We start from the raw sequence: 17,260 nt of genomic DNA, 5'->3' as shown, positions 1-17,260 counted from the left end.
AGCCGTCTCCGTGTTGAACAGTGACAAACACAAGGTGTTGGGTTGTTGTTTGTCTGTTTGTTGTCGGGACATTAGTGGCCTCTCGGGCTCAGTGTTGAGAGGTTCTCCCCCCGTTGCGGCACTCTATACACACACAGATGTTTAACAGGACACAGCCGTGTCTACGGGGGCAGGATAGTATCATGGTTCAGGGGATTTACTGCCAGCCCAAAAGAAAAAAGGTACAGTTTGATTGAGTTTGATTCCCAATTCCCTCCAGTAGGTATCTTTGAGACAGTGCCCTAGGGCCTAGCCCCTACCTGCTCAGTAATGACTGAAATTCAGGTTAAGACGCTTTGGATAAAATGGTCTGCTAAATAAAAGTGGAATAATAAAACATCATCCTCTCATTGGTCCCTAAAGCGGCGAGGGAGGTTAACCAATCACATCAAAGCGAACTCACTAACTAGCTCCTTACAAGCTATCATGGGTGCAGTAAGATACAAAGGTGTGAATAAATTAATTTATAGTATATAGTACATTAAATTCATGAGAAGTTATAAATATACAATTTCTTTTGATCATTCTTTCTCCTAATTTGGAAATAAGTAGGCAGAATATACAGAAGGTCTTACACACAGGATCCCGGGAAACTGCTTATTTCTTCCCTTTAGCTTGTATTTTCCTCGGCGTGTGGTCAGTGTATTCATGCTAATGTGTATATTTCTGAGTCGAGAGCGTGCAGCTAGGACGCTAAGTACTCCTATAGGGACAAGTCAAAGTGTAAATGTAACAGGGGCCGTCATCCATGATAATGAAAGGCATCTTTGATCAGCCGTTGGAATTGAACCTGCGGGTCCCCTGGAAATTAATTTAGATGCCGAACAGTGTTCCCCTGTCGCCCCCAGAACAAGGAGCAACGGGACGGACTGCAGAGAGACAGACAAAGAAAGAGACAAAGGAAAGATGGCAAAAAGGAGAGGGAGAAATAAATGGGCAAGAATGAAGCACGTTTTTTTTTTTTAAGGAAAATGAAAGGAAGGAAGGAAAAGTGGAAAGAAAAAACAAAGAAAGGGAGACAAATTATCCTTTAGAAAGCCTTGATATGGAAATAAGACAGAGAAAGCAGGAAAAGAGCAACCTTGCGTAGCGCTGGGTAATCTCTTAGCAGTAATAGGTCTGTTTCTCGCCTGCCTGCCCAATTAGAGGGAAATAATATGCGAGGTAGCCTGTCGTGATGACGCTTCGCTAGGGACTGTGTAGAGCAAGGTGTTGCAGGCACACCGCAGACCCAGTGCACTGTAATGAGAGTTGGGCTGGAGAGACTCGCCGGAGATCTGGTTAGACCATGGAAGAACAAATCCTGTGGACAGGCTGGGTTGAGACACATCTCTTTTGGTGCGAGTGTGTCTCTGTGTGAGTGTGTGTGAGAGAGATGGATCTATGAGATGAATAGGTGCAGTGAAGATAGATAGATGAGATAGATAGATGAGAGTAGATAGATATAGCTAGATAGACATAGTGAGATACCGTAGATAGATAGATCGCTGATGTATATAGATGGATACAGTAGATAGATGGATAGATAAAGTAGATAGGTTGACACAGTAGATAGAAACAGTATATACAATAAATAGATACAGTAGATAGACAGATACACAGACAGATAGAGTTGAGGAGATATAAATTGGAGATATAAATTGTGGTTGGGGTAGCACTGTTGCCATGGCACCTATCTATTCAACCACTTCAACAAAATCTGATCTTTGAGTTTCCAGAGAGCATCTCTCCATGATATACAGTCCAATTTTATTTTAATATGCAATTATTTCGTCCCGCCTGGTCCACGGACGACAGAAAGCGAAAAAGCCAGCCCCCAGAAGAAGCCACCAACAACTTGAACAGGGAGAGTAAATTAAAAGTAACAGAGACGAGAAACGAGGAGCGAAAGACAAGATAAGGGGAACACTTAACTCCTCAGAGGCTGGGAGCCAATCTGAAAAATGATTGGTTGACTTTCCCGGGGCAAAGCTCCCTTTTCCCTCACATCAATAAAACATAAACATGAATAAATGCACAGCTTTTGGCCTTCCAGGGTCCTTACTTAATTTCATGTATGCAAGTGAGTGATGATATGCACGGCAAATTGTATTTGCCTCAGGGCTGAATAGAGTTGCCGCTGCCATTCTTATTTGTCGGTCTGTTCTTTTTTTTTGATAGCATTCACAGGAATATACAATATAGTGGCAGGAAGTCTTTCGAGTTGACACCGCATTTCATTCCTCCTCAATAGGCGAGCTGTGAATCATCCTGCGCATTCAAACATCAACCAACACTAATTTCCATGACATTTCCCCGCTTGTGATGCGCGTGTAATCACAACCCTGCGGTGCAATGACTCGGACGCAGATTGGTGTCGCCTATCAATAATTTCTGAGATGTATGCAGTGATGTGCTTTTCATGTTTCCACCGGGGTAGGATTCATCTAAACAGTCGTCCTCCTCACACGGCCGCCGGTCCCTGAAGTGGACCCTCCATGACCCCGTGCATGAGTGAGGGGACGGGGGGGACGGACGTCGGTGTCTTTAATGAGCCATTTGTGCAGGAACAACATCGCGTTTGACAGAGCTCACATTGACGGCTTGGCTCCCAGGGGAGGTGATATGGCGACACTAGGTTTTGCTTTGAAAAGGTGGAGGCTGGAAATGTGTTTCTGCTCCTCCTACCTGGGCTCAGTGGCCAGTACAGCTGAAAGGACGAGCCTTGGGTTCACTCCCCAGTGTCCGCAGCCTAACCTGTAGGCGACCTTGCTTGAGATGCACCTATAACCACTACCAGAATCAATGACATGTAGTGTATCTCCATTAATTATCAGTCGCTTTGGATGAAGGTTTGCCACATGATTTGATAGTAAACAGTAACATTTGTTGAAATTAGACCATGAGGTTGGAAGAACGGGGCGGAATTATACATCTTAGACATTTATAAAAAAATACTTCTACTTGACTTTGATTGTCGTAAGGAGCACTGAGGCTGGATGTCTGGCGTTTCTGGAGCATGGCGAACACGAGCAACTCTCATCCAAAGTGTGTTTCCTGCATCCTCCAGCCGCCAGTACCAGGGGTCGATATCAAGGGCCACAGAAGATGAAGCTTACAATGATCAACACTGTGGCAGTTTCCCCTCATCATTCTGTCTTTTTTCATTTGAGTTATTGTAAAAAGCGATTAGTGGGAGACATCAGAGCCATTTAACTGCGTCTTGGCTCCAAATTGATTCAGACTGTACCGTTGCTCCAAGCAGACACGGTGAGTTTAGTTATGCAAACGGTTATCTCCCGCCGTGATTGGTTAATTAACCCGTAACGCAGATAGTCCGGGCGGCGAACAGTGGTCGTTTGAAGGCTAAATCTCGGGGGTCAATTGGGTTTTGAACATTTTCCACACAGGCTCGGAGGCACGTCATTGTTCGCACAACTCTTTTTTTTTTTCCTCCCTGCTTAATGACTCGCTCGCTGGGTCCTGATAGGTTAATGTGTTTAAACTCACTGTAATTGAGCTTTCGACCTATCTTTCAGCCATCGCTCTCCATTTTTTTAGCCCTCATTAATATCCCATGTTCTCGCCCCTGCACATCGGATGGTTGTCTGTGCTGGCGTGGCCGTCGCCCGCCTTCACAGCCCTAATGCAGGTCCCCTCCGGTTAACCGTCTCTTATTAAAGCTTCGGTTTATAGAGATCCCCCACTGGAAGACGTTTATAAGGCCATCAGATGAACAATAATGCACATCGCACATCATTTAATTGTGGCTGCCAGAGGCTTTTATAAGACGTCTCGGGTTTTTCGATAAAAACTGAACTGCCACTGTCCTCAAGAAAGACGAAACAAGGACAGGATATTTCTATTCACCGTGTGAGACGCAGATGGGAGGTGGAAGAGAAGGTGAAATTGGGAATGAATGACGGAGTCGGAGGAGGCATACGCAGGAAGACCGGCGGTTTGCAATGTCTGTATTTCATTTCTTAGTTCAGTGAGCGATGTGCAGGTGTCTCTGTCATGCAGGTGTATCATTCCACCTGAGCTACCGACACCCATCTCCTGGCGCACACACACACACACACACACACACACACACACACACACACACACACACACACACACACACACCCCCGCCCCCCCACCCCCGGCAGCTGACAAACAGACACCAGGATCACTTGTCATGTGTGATGTCACACGACGATAACGTTTATTGCAATATGATAATGCTCCAAATCCCCACGTCTCCCCCCACCCCCCCACATGCCCCCAGACACCCCTCATTGTCATTCCATGTCATTAGCATAATTAAAGTAAAACATGGTTAATAAATGGATGCATGAATGGATGTAAAAAGGAGCCTTTAACTGACGTGGGGTTTAATTAATCATGGGTCTTGTTGCTATGCTGCAGGTGATCCTGATATTGACCAAGCTGTACGACTTCAATCTCGGCGCTGTAACCGAAAGCTCATTATGGAGGTAAGGAGTGGGGGGGTTTAAATCAATGTTTATGTTGTTGGTATGTATTATTTAACTTTTGCCTTCTGCATCTAAATATTAAACCAAGTTTCCCATACACCACCGGCAAAGGGTAGGGATTGTGTAAAAATGCAAAGTAAGAAGCAGAGATGCAATTGTGGGATAATGTATTCATGGGGAAAGTAGTATATGGTAAGTATGATTTATTTCACTCTCCCCACTGTGCAACAACAGAGTTATGGGGAGAACCAATATGAAATATGTTTTAATAAAGCTGTGTAGGAACCCCACCCTGCACCAGGGTCCTCCCCGCTCTGATACACGGGAACGAGAAGGGGGGCTTCAGATGAGGACCATCTCCTTCTCCTCTTAAACCCCTTTTTTGATTCTGCTACTGGCCAGGCTTGACTCGGTTTGGTGCAGCTATTTCTGGGTTGTTCTCCCTTACAAAAGGCCTGCCCGCATGAAGGTGTGTCTTTAACTGATGAAGCACTTGTCTTGAGTCAAACGACACAACAACATAGACTTATTGTAGCCTGTTTAGTTTTATATTGTAGCCGATCGTCAAACTGGATTGAGTCGTTGAAGAGCCATTTCATATATTTGGTTTGTTTCAGACTGACAGATCACATACAATTATAGCCGCAGTGATTAATTTAGTTTGATGTTCAATAGACCTCCCCTCTTTTGCTATCTAATCTCAATAGTTCATTGAGAAACGATTTATTTGAGATTAGACTTGTTTATACATTTGCCAATGTTTCACACATAGTTCCCAGAGTTCCCCACAATGTCCTTGATATTAGAAAAAACATGTTGATTATCTTCATCAGGGATCTTATAATGTTTAGTCTTTAGACCAAGACTAATCTGAAAGAAATCTGTCCTTTTTAAACTAGCTATTTGGTTTGCAAGCATATATAGTCATGCTAAAATCACTGCAGTGCTCTAAACTTTCATTAACCTTATATAAATTACATAGTTATGGGAAGCATGAATAATAAACCAATCCAGCTGTTGAGAACTATAGCCATACTCTGTGTGCATGGCGATGCGTCTCAGACACAGGAACACACAATTATTGTACCGAGTGTCATGGTTCTTATTCCGACAGTTTGAGAGACAACCTGTTGCTCCAGACATGGAGCAAGGCTGACGTCATCACAGCTCGCGCGGAGGCGGGTCAGGCGCGCTTTCACCCAACCTCAGATGTTCCATCTCGACACAACTCAGCACGTTCAAATAGGCAATTGAAACGCAAATCGGCGCCGCACAGTTTGACTTGGCACGGCCCAGAGTGCCAATGGAAATGTGCCAATGCCTTCAGAAATGACAAACCATTTCAATGATGGAGGTTTTTTCCGAAGGCAATGCATTTCTAATATTTAGGGATGAGCCCTGAGTTTACATTCATTTTTTTATCCATGCTTTTGTGAGCTTCTGACTCACCAAGGAAAAGGCATGATTAAAAATGGGAACTAATTAAGATACATTAGATTTGCGTCGTGTTCTTTAGTCATCTCTCCCCGACCTCTGATATCGTACCTGTTTTTAACTTCTGCTCCTATAGATTAGTTTCGTTATTTTAGTTTCTTTTTGCTGACATTCCAAAAAAAAAAAAAACCTCTTTACAAGAGACCATATTGTCAAATACTCAGAACAGTGAGGTCATTAGGAAATACACGCGGAGCACGGGGTGGATATCAGCTTCAGCGGAGCCGCCGGTCAGGATTTACAAGCCACCTGACAGCTTTTAGGAGGTGGCGTTGTGTACACGGAGGTTTTCCATCAGCCAGATGTCCGCTTAGCGACGGTGCCGCCACTACATCAGAGCGGAGACGAGGTGTGCGGCCGCTCTTGTCGCCGCGTGGATATTAAGAAGTGCAACTCAGAGGATTTCAATATAAAACAGTTTGGAGGTAATAATGAAAAGAAGAAAAAGGAAGAGGAAAGGCAAACCTTTTCTTTTGTGTGTGAAAACAACATCAATTATTGATGCCGACAGCCCTCGGGAGGGGGGGAAAGTGTGGTAAATGCGAGGTGATGATCACCGGACGACTCCCGGAAGCTTTCCAACTATCCTTGAGTTTCCTTTTAGTATAAAGCCTCTTAGAGTGAGGAGTTACATGGCACAGTAATAATGTACTGTAATGTATTTAGGCCACCCACAGTCTCCCTTGGCTCAAAAAGCCCAAACACAACGTCGTGTCATCGGAGAGAAACTCTTAAAGCACAACAGTCAGGTGTAAAGACTTCTGAAACAATGTCAAACAGCAAATGGAATGATTCGGCTTAATGCACAGGTAGCCGCTGGAGACAGCAGGGCTATCTATCCAATTACGCATTGAAATTACATTTGGAGCCAGTCAGGTAGAACTTGAGAGTGGATTGGCTGTTTATGGCAAAGACAAATTCAAGCATAAGGACTGTGGAGACTGCAGAGACGAACACACGACACACACACACACACACACACACACACACACACACACACACACACACACACACACACACACACACACACACACACACACACACACACAGAGGAGCAGGTGCATTTTAATGTGAATGTATCCCACTTGTTTGTAGCTGCTGGCTAACTCTGCGCTCTGCTAAGGACATGAATACTCCCTTATGCTGTAACAAGGAAGGGTACAGCAGACGAACAAGGTCCCAACAACAGGGGAGCAATTAGTGTCTCCTTTGTGTCATGAAGTAGCTCTGTAGCTCTCTATGTATGAATGGGTGGGTGAATGTGTGAATAGGTGTGTGAATGGGGTGTGTATGTATGCGTGTTTGAGTTGTGTGGCCACAGGACAAAAGTGCTATTAAAAAGTTCATTAACCATAAAGTTAAGTAAAAAGCTTTTTTCTTTCTCCCTGTTTGTTTGAGTGCTTTCTTGGTTGCTTGTCTGCTTATTATCCAGAAACAAGAAGAGTGACTGAGATTGTGCACAACATAGTAGACACTATTATAAAGATGATACGATTCCAGAGCACAATCAAATGCCATTCTGATAGTGTGTTTAATTCATGTAATTGCGAAATGTACGGAATGTACTCATCTTACAAATGCTATTATTTGATAGATTCTAAAGGTCTGAGGTTACAGGAATGTTGAAATGTTGGAATGAAAGGATAACCGGGGAATACACCCAGGTTTAAAGGGCAATACATTTGACAATTGATTCTCCCTGCTCTGCATACAAAGTCTAGCCTTTGAGTCAAATCTGAGTATACCATTTGCAAGCCTACAGTTAGCCATACTAGACAAGCCAAGATGAACATGAGAAACCCTAGGGTTAATCAATAATGATTCATCCTTAATAAGTCTATCTATTATTGCAATTTATATTCATTTCATGAGTTGATTTGTTTATACATAATTTCCTCGTTTCAGATCTGTGAACTATGGAAGCACTTACACAAAAATGAACGACAAAATCCGCTCGAGAACGGTTTTGAGTTATCTTTATGTATGTCCGACCAACAAGAGGAAGGTAAATATTAAAGTCTACTTGATATATATTTATTCTCTGTACTCTGGCCCAGATCTTTTATTCACATCCTATATCCCAACCATGAAAACATAAAGACTATTGATGTTTATTATCCCCCTCACTTTCCCCTCCGATTTCTCTCCCTCCCCCCCTCTCTCTGTCTCTCTCTCTCTCTCTCTCTCTCTCCCTCCCCCTCCCTCCCTCTCTGCTTCTCCCTCCCTCTCTGCCTCTTCCTCCCTCTATCTCTCTCTCTCTCCCCCTCCCTCCCTCCCTCTCTGCCTCTGCCTCCCTGTCAGATAATGCTGCTGAGTGACCCTGAGATGGAGAGTGCAGTGCTCATCAGCTCTGATGAAGGGGCGAGCTTTGAGAAGCACCCCATTAACTTTTATATACAGAGCCTCCTCTTCCACCCGGCTCAGGAGAACTGGATACTGGCGTTCAGTCACGACAGCAAGGTAGCCCGGGCAGAAAGCTTTCTCAATGACTCTCACCCTCTCTCTCCCCCTCTCTGCCACAGAGAGAGACACTGAGCTCTTAAAATGATATGTAAAATAGTCACCATAAAACTTCTTGTTTGCATGCTGATTGTGTTCCGGTTCAACTCTTCGGTTTATGCGGTTTTAACGGGAAGTTGTTGGAGTTCAGTGATATTTTAACCCTTACACTGTAATGTGAGACTGTGGCAGTGATATATGTTTATATATAACATATATTATTTCCCTTTTTGCAGTTGTACAGTTCAATGGACTTCGGAAGAAAATGGCTTCTCGTGCACGACAATGTGATGCCGGGCCGTTTCTACTGGTACGTTAGTAACACAAGCTGGATGTTATTCTCCCATGTGTGTATGTGACTGCTTGTAATTTCCTATAACCACCATGTTTATAGCATTAAGGTAGCAAATGGTGATCCACTGACGGCATGTCACAAAAAAATAGGATATTTTTCTCGTGTCAACGACGGACAAAATAATAATGTGCTCCTTTTCTTTTTTTCCCCTTATCAAAAAAACAAAAAGATATGACATGCTGTTTTTGTTGTCGCTGTCATTTGGTTATCTGGTCTGGATGAGCGTGAGCTAGTGAATATTAATGCGGAGCTATCCATCCCTTCTTGTCACTGTGTGCGTCAGGGCCAAAGTGCCTTTTGAGCTGAGCAGAAGGAATGGCATGATTTTCGAGAGTCCCCTCGAACCGAAAGTAATGTGATGAATAAAAGCTGAAATAGAAACAAGAACAGGTGCCGTGGCACCCCATTACCCCCCGAAGACTAGCATTGTATAGGATAATATATTATATCAGAGTATGGCTTTGCAGAGTATGTATAGTATCGCAGAGCCGTAAAGCACAATGGATGAAATAAAATGCATAAATAAAATACAACAAAAAATGGATCAAGCATCATGAACAATTGAACTTTCCGTTCATGAGTTGCAAAATGCTCCTCCTCTCATTGAATTAGTCGATTTCTAAGTGTCCAGTGTAATGAATTCAGGATATCAAGATTAATTTAAAGAGAGCTACGGGATAACTCTTCTGTCTCCTTGCATTTAACCTTTCTCACATGTAACACACACTGACACACACACACACACCTCCACATTACTCACTCTGAATCCTCCTCTTCCTCTTACCCCTCCTCCACCCCCCCCCCCCCCCCGACTCCTCCTTCTCCTCCCCCTTCTTCCCACCCTCCTCCTCCTCCTCTTCTACCTCCCCTTCTCCACTCCCCCTCTCCCCCTGGTCCTCATACCTCATTCTCCTCCTCCCTCTCCTTCCTCTCTCCTCCTCCCCCTCCTCATCATCCCTCTCCACTGCTTCCTCTCACCGCCTCCTCCTCCCTCTCCTCCTCCCTCTCCTCCCTCTCTCCTCCTCCCCCTCCTCCTCATCCCTCTCCACTTCTTCCTCTCACCCCCTCCTCCTCCCTCTCCTCCCTCCCTCTCTCTCTCCTCCCCCTCTCCCTCCCTCCTCCCTCCCTCTCCTCCCCCTCTCCCCCTCTGTAGGGCAGCGGTGGGCTTAGACAAGGACCAGGATGTGGTCCACATCGAGACTCGCATCGCTAAAAGCCGTGAGTCGTATGGTCTGTCTGTTAGTCTGTCTGTTAGTCCTCCTGCTAGTCCGTCCATTAGTCTGTCTATTAGTCTGTCTGTTAGACCTGTCTGTTAGTCAGTCCATCTGTGTAGCAAGACCCCCGCCTGCCCATTTTTACCACGTGGTCACCGAGAAGACGAGAGCGGGAGTCCCCCATATCTTATAAAGTAGGCTAGAAATCTCCGGGAGAAAAAGGGTAAAGTTACACAGAGCTTTGATCGATGCTTCCCCCCCTTAATTATTCCCCCGCGGGCTGCCGGGAGAAGCCGAGCTCTGGCTAAAACCGCACCCTGCGTTCTGTCTGACATAAATTGCGTTGCCAGTTCCACGGCACAGAGGGAAGCCCAGAGCCTGGTACCCAGGAGACGGGGGCTATCACCCCGCGACGTAGCACTCAACGGCTCCACGGGGGACGGGATCAAATGCTCTTATTATTAGACGGGCCGGTCGACATGAGCCATTTTCCAATCGCTATTTAAATGGCCCCTCTCCTGCTGCTCATACTGCATCCTTCCGACGCACGCCTCGTACGTAATGCATGTTCTTTCAGGCAGGAGACGTAGTACCAAATGATATCCAAATGGATGATAATGTGTTCTCCCTGTCAGGGGCCCAGTACGTGAGGTGCCGGGCCCAGCGCTGTACAGAGGCCAACCGGCAGTACCTGTTCCCTGGCTACGTGGACACCAACTCCCTGGTGGTGCAGGACGAGTATGTCTTCACCCAGGTCTGTGTAGAAACTGTGTAGAAACTCTGTGTAGAAACACTACTATACTATACTATGCTATAAACTGTACAGTACTAGTATACCAGGCTCATCTCAATCTAAACTATAGAGTACTATCGTATACTATACTATGCTTTCATATACTGAATTGCACTGTTAACACATTACTACACTATGCTATGCTTTATTATATTAAATCAAACCGCCTCTATAGTATTTGATTAATCTCATATGGGAGATAACACCTGAACAGATTAATAACATACTATTTTATGTGATCTCTTATTTTACTCTGCTATACTACACTATGCTAAGATAAGCTTACTATACTATACACACTATGTGGTGCTACGCTACACTACACTATGCGACAAAACCACCACACAACAGCTACTGCACCCCACAGAACTGTGAATCCAGTCCGTATTTTCCCGTATTTTAACACACCTGTTACCCGGGGCAACGAGCTGAAGCCCGGGACCCTGTTCTCTGTACAGTGGGCCAGGCAGCGGACTGTACATGGCAGAGTGTCTGCGAGACGCTCTGCCGTCCTCCTTATTACTGTTCACATTAACCTTGGTCTCATTAGCCAAGGCCGGCCATGTCGTTAGAACGCAAACTTCCAGTGTCCTCTGCCGTCATTGATTTCCCTCTGCAGCCGAGGGAGATTGTGTCTCTGCGGGCCGTTGTGATGCACTTTGCCTAAATAACGTTGACTAAAAACCCCCAACACACACGCACACGCACACACACACACACACACACACACACACACACACACACACACACACACAATAACAGCAATGTTTCCCTAACTTTAGAGTGAGTCACTCTGCATTCGTTGCAATAAGAATAAACATTTGCATGTGTCTGCATTTTCTTTTCCCCCCCTATATTTCTTTATCCATAAATTGACTTTGCAGATATGATAAGATGTCACAGCAGCAATATCACATCGCTGACCCAATTTCTCCCCCTCTCTGCGTACTTTATTAACTTTCCAAACTTGATTGGAATGGCTTCAATCTGATGGGACAAAATACATATATATATATACACAACGATGTGGGATAGAAAAAAATGAGCTTCAATACAATTTGGGAACAGAGTTTCTGTGAAATGCGATCATGACAGCGAATGACTTGAAGGGAAAAAAGAAAAGGGAGAAGACCAAACTGGACATGGACGGTGGTGGTGTGGTGTCTCCACACTCGGCGCTGGTGGCTCACCAGTGACTTTGTCCTGACTTTCGTTGCTCAGGGGCAGTTAGATTTAACTTGACAAAGAGTAATGAGGTTATCGATTGGGGCTACAACAAAATAAGCAGTCTTCAACATCTCCGCGCTCTCCCGGGGACCGAGGGGAACGGCCAAGTGCAACATCCTGGAGGAGCGCGGCTCGGGAATAGCCAGTCCATTGATTTTCGATAGATTATTCTATTAGGGGCCCTAATGTAGTGTGGTTAGGGACAAACACCATCTCTCTACTTGATTAGAAAATAAGCAATCACAGTGTCACTGTGGGCCGTAAGTGGAGGCGAAAAGTGGAAAATGCATAAGGAATCTTTTTTTAACTGAGACTGGCTACGGAGGCACGTTTGGCCGCCGTGTTTTGTAAGCCTCTTAGCTTTATGCTAATGGGGATAATGATGTCTTTTTCCTCGGCCAGTGTTATTATTCTCTGCCTTCCTCTGTGCCGGATCGTTTGTATTGGAGAGTCAAGTGGTGTGAGAAATGTGTCCTACGGGAGTGTTTCATCTAGTTATCTCTGGGGCACAACAACCTTAGATATACATTTAGTTTACCGTGTTCCGATATGAGTGTAACACTTCTACTCACATTAGTTCTCCTAATCCTACTGGTGCTACAGTCCTCAAGCTGTGAGAAAGATTCATTGACTGTTGAGAGAAGTGCCCTAAATGAGAAATAATCCAAGTGGTGGTCTCAGGTTTCACTCAGAACCAACACCCTGGGAATGTAATTCTAAAATTCTCAGATTCTAAGATTGCCTTGGCATTATTTTTGGATGTCTTTTTTACAGCGTCTTTGTATTTGTGTTTTCCAAGGTGACAAAGTCGGGGAGGGCCAGCTATTACGTGTCCTACATGAGGGAGCCATTTAAGCAGATGCAGCTGCCTAAATACTGTCTTCCCAAGGTAAGCAGCCAGAAAACAACACAAACACTTATGCGTTTCATCTCATCATGCGGGTCATGCATTGTGCTGTTTGTCACTGCCGAATGCATGAGCTCTCTATATTATCTGTTGTTGATTTATTTTTGTTTGCTGTGTGTGTGTGTGTGTGTGTGTGTGTGTGTGTGTGTGTGTGTGTGTGTGTGTGTGTGTGTGTGTGTGTGTGTGTGTGTGTGTGTGTGTTTGTGTGTGTGCGTGCATCTTACTTCTTCATCTTCCGTTCCATTATCATTTAGAATATATTCATGAAAAGCCTTGATAATGTTGTTTTTGCTTTGTGACTAACAGATAGTCAGCACGACTGGACGTGCTGTTTACCTCTAAACACATGTTGTTTCTGCTAATGTCAAACTAATTAATCAGCAATGTTTTAGGAGATATTTTAGATTTGGTCAGGTTGTTCCTTGTGTGCCCTATTGCGCATGTTACATGTTTGAAAATAGACTAGTTAACTTAATCACTGAAAATAATTGGACAACAAATTGGTTTATTTATATTTGAACACACAAAATATGTGGATCACTAGAGGACAAACCTGCAATATAGTCTGTATATTATCTGCAGATGGATCTGTATGGACTGTAGAGTTCTCTCTCCCTCCCTCCCCTCAGGACATGCACATCATCAGTACAGACGAGAAGCAGGTGTTTGCTGCGGTGCAGGAGTGGAACCAGAATCACACATACAGCCTGTACATCTCAGACTCCCCCGGGGTCTACTTCACCCTCTCCCTGGAGAACCTGAGGACCAGCCGGGGGCCCGCGGGTAACCTGCTGGTCGACTTCTACAAGGTACCTACCGGATGTGTTGCTGGCTCCGGAAACTAGTGCGCTTACAGTGTAGCCAGTAGGTAGCCCTCCAACACACAGTCTTATGCTACGTGCTGCATTTTCTTTTTTTTAACTCCAAAGTGACTCACAGAAGAAATAAGGCATGAGCCAAGTTTCTAGACGAGCAACTGGACAGAGTGCAGAAAAACTGAAGCTATAGGAATCAAAAAAGACAAGTCGATATTTTTTTTCTTTCTTTCTTTTTCTTAAAGATGAAGAACTGCACACTCAGTTCATGAGAGGCTCTTCAGACGTGTTTTGAAGATAAGGAGGGATTCAGCAGACTGTAGGGAGCCAACGTCCATACAACACGTATAAGAGTTCTTTAAATAAATCCACTATAGTAGCTCTGCGGTTGGCAAGAAACAGTTTGAGTTCCCACGTAACGTTGAAACAAAGTCCCATTACTCAAAGGGGAAAGAAAGAAATATTGCAACTAATATAGATCGACCTACCTGACCAAACGTCCAAGATGAAGGTTCCATCCATCCATGTGGAAACCCAAAATACTTCATTGCAGGAAAGGTGCAAACATAAATCCAATCAGGTAATCCAATGTGATAAAAAGTAATCTCCAAAGAAGTCAATTTGAAATGTTCCCCCCCTCCCCTTTAAACTTTAAGCCTGGAAATCCAGTCCCACATCTAGAAAGCTGTAGGGTTTGGCAATGAGTAATGAAAATGGCCCAACTCGAGGGGAGGCACCAAGCATTTAAAATACATACATTTTAAAATATCACTGCACGCAATTGGGAAACACTACGACCAATCAGAAGAATACAAGGGGTGACGTATCTAGACCAGCGGAGCTAACCAATAGATAAGACTCTTGCTGAAACAGCTTTTGGCCCGTCTATATCACATACACATGTGATCGGTTAATGTTCTGGCCCAGGGCAATCGGGGAATGAGTATATTGCTCGTTCCCAGAGTGACTCGCTGAGCAAATTCAAATTGTGCTCTCGCGAGAACTATGGATTTCCAGGGTAATAGTTCTGAGTAATATAGCCTAGTTTGAGTGCTTCTCACTCTCCACAGGGCAGCCATCTTGGTTGCCCTCCAAACAAAACCAAATCGTGGGTGTGGCTAAATTAACACACAATTACCTCCACCTGCATATAATTACTCCCTGTACACCAGTGTGTCAGAGCGTCTGACACCAGAGTGTCACCAAGGCCACTCCCCCTTTTGGGGGAAGAATCAAGACTTCACGTTAGCAGAGAAACAGCAAAATGCCCAATTTCTTTTTTTGGAAAACACAAATATGTAGTTGTCCAGATATGTGTAGATGTTGGGATATACAAATTTGTGCAAATGTCCCGTAAGCAACGTCCGGCCACTGGTGTCGGGTCATGGATCCACCGAGATGGGGGGCATGAAGGTGCATGAAGGCTGACCGATCAACCTTCATTTATTAAGCTATCACAAACACTCACATCAGGTAAGGTAGCACAATAATGACCGGACATGTCTATAATGCAGAGGTGTTGTTTAACATGAAATGAATGCATACAAAGTTGTTATCGAAACACACATCAAATTACATTCACATCTAGAGGATTGTTTCTGAGTGTTTCTGTCCCCCACAAAAGGGAGTGGCCAGGAGGTTTTGGGAATTACCCATATGTGCCAGCCTGGTGTATCCCTATCCCAACACAATACCATGAGACATGGAAGCAAAACAAAAAAAACATCCCTTAACACCAGGCCAGGACTGATGTTACACAAGAACGCCTCCTATTGAAATATCAGGAGGATTTTTATAGTACATTTATCTTCATCAGTCTCTGTCAGTGAGCACTCTAGAAGCAGGGATGTGGTTGCCTATTATCTAAATCTATCCATTTTTGACATCACAAGTGGGAATGTCCACCCAGAAGAATGATGGTTGATATATACACAAACTATCCACCGTGCACCCTATTTGAACAATCTATTCCCTTCTGACATTATACATGGGCTTGTCAACTCAATGTGTGATGTCAAAAGTGAATACATTCTGAAAAGGAGAGTGCTTGTGTCCGATCCTAAATGTGACATCACAAATGGATAGATTTAAAAACTAGAGTCTCTTTACAGTTGAGTTAAAAAATGTGAGAGTGGTTGTGTCCACTCCTAAATGTGACGTCACAAAATGGATAGACTTTGAACAAAAGTTCTGTGCATCAAACCTTGTTGTTCTTGCTTCCTCTACAGGTGGAGGGCATCCACGGCATGTACCTGACCAACAAGCTTATAGACAACCGAGTGAAGACTTTCATCACATACGACAAGGGCCAAACCTGGGCCCTTCTGCCGGCCCCGACCACGGATGTGTTGGGAAACAACCTCCACTGCGTATTGGTGAGTTACTCCCCTGCTAGACAAGACACAGTGGTGTGTTGTGTGGTGAACACATTCTAACAGTGAATGTATTCAGCAGCTACTTTGTTGTGTAAATGAAGACAAAATATACCAGAAAGCCCTACCTCCTAATAATTATAACGGTTTGGTACACAGCACTCCTTGGGTGAAAAGCGATAGTCCTGCCGTGCAATGGCATTAAAACAATGTTCAGATCACCTATTTGCGTTGTGGTGATTGGAAGTAGGCCTCCTCTCACACTATGGACGCCTGGTGTCCCAAAGCTGCTTTTTGCGTTATTAAAATCCGATCAGAAATTAAAAGGGAAAACGATGATTTGATTAAAGACGTGATTCTGCAGCTGCGGTCTCCACCGGCTCCCATTCAGGCAGGTTACGCGCGAGGACTTGTTCCCCAAACATTCAAATGTCTGTTTGATTTAATTTTTGGCACAGCTACCCTCTTGAAAAAAGTGTTAATAAATATTGTTGAAACAATAAAAAATAATAATCGACCGGTGTGATAATTAGCCTTATCACCTAACAATATTAAAAGCAAAAACACAATAATTGCGGTGAACAGACAGCTCCTGTGGCTCCCGACGTGCCGCTGATGAGCCAAAGACGTGGTCGACGGAGCAGGGCCGGGCGCTGTGCAACGTAACGCTTTGCTGCTCACTGGAGATGGACATGCTGCTTGTCAAGTGGCGCATGCAGTTGATTGTTCCTACTTGTGCGTTGACTTGCGTCATAGCAATTTAAACCGTCGCTGAATTACGGCTTCGGTGTAATCGCAGCACTTGACTTGTTAAGCTTAAACAAATAGATTTGCTTGGTCAACTCAAATATAAATGTTATATAATTGATCAATTCAAATAAGCTAATGTTTCTGATTGGTCGGCTGCATCTCATTTGACTGGTTGCAGACAGTCAAATGAGACTTTCATTTGACTCTTTGCTCCTCCAGACCAGCTGCACATCTTTCTTTCTATTTGATAAAAAAAGCTATATTTCCAAGTCCTAAGCAGAGGAGGAAACGGCTGGTTAGAAGAGACTTATTTGAATGTTTGTGGCTTAGTGTGCGGG

General features: G+C 44.3%; 1 protein-coding gene across 1 annotated transcript in view; it reads left to right on the top strand.

Annotated features, from left to right (window-relative positions):
* The window catches only part of sorcs3b (sortilin related VPS10 domain containing receptor 3b), a gene marked incomplete at both ends in the record, with an annotated part of 47,313 nt that overhangs the window by 12,283 nt on the left and 17,770 nt on the right, over positions 1-17,260 (top strand). Inside the window, 9 exons of the mRNA XM_084470193.1 lie at positions 4,429-4,496; positions 7,896-7,995; positions 8,292-8,450; positions 8,726-8,799; positions 9,998-10,062; positions 10,694-10,812; positions 12,878-12,967; positions 13,615-13,794; positions 16,029-16,175. Coding sequence (XP_084326319.1) covers positions 4,429-4,496; positions 7,896-7,995; positions 8,292-8,450; positions 8,726-8,799; positions 9,998-10,062; positions 10,694-10,812; positions 12,878-12,967; positions 13,615-13,794; positions 16,029-16,175 — 1,002 coding nt within the window. The remainder of the gene's footprint in view (positions 1-4,428; positions 4,497-7,895; positions 7,996-8,291; positions 8,451-8,725; positions 8,800-9,997; positions 10,063-10,693; positions 10,813-12,877; positions 12,968-13,614; positions 13,795-16,028; positions 16,176-17,260) is intronic.

The sequence above is a fragment of the Micromesistius poutassou genome (assembly GCF_964030765.1).
Source record: "Micromesistius poutassou genome assembly, chromosome: 7".
NCBI lineage: Eukaryota > Metazoa > Chordata > Actinopteri > Gadiformes > Gadidae > Micromesistius > Micromesistius poutassou.
The sequence above is the reverse complement of the archived record's forward strand: the minus strand, read 5'-3'. Positions and strand labels throughout refer to the sequence as shown.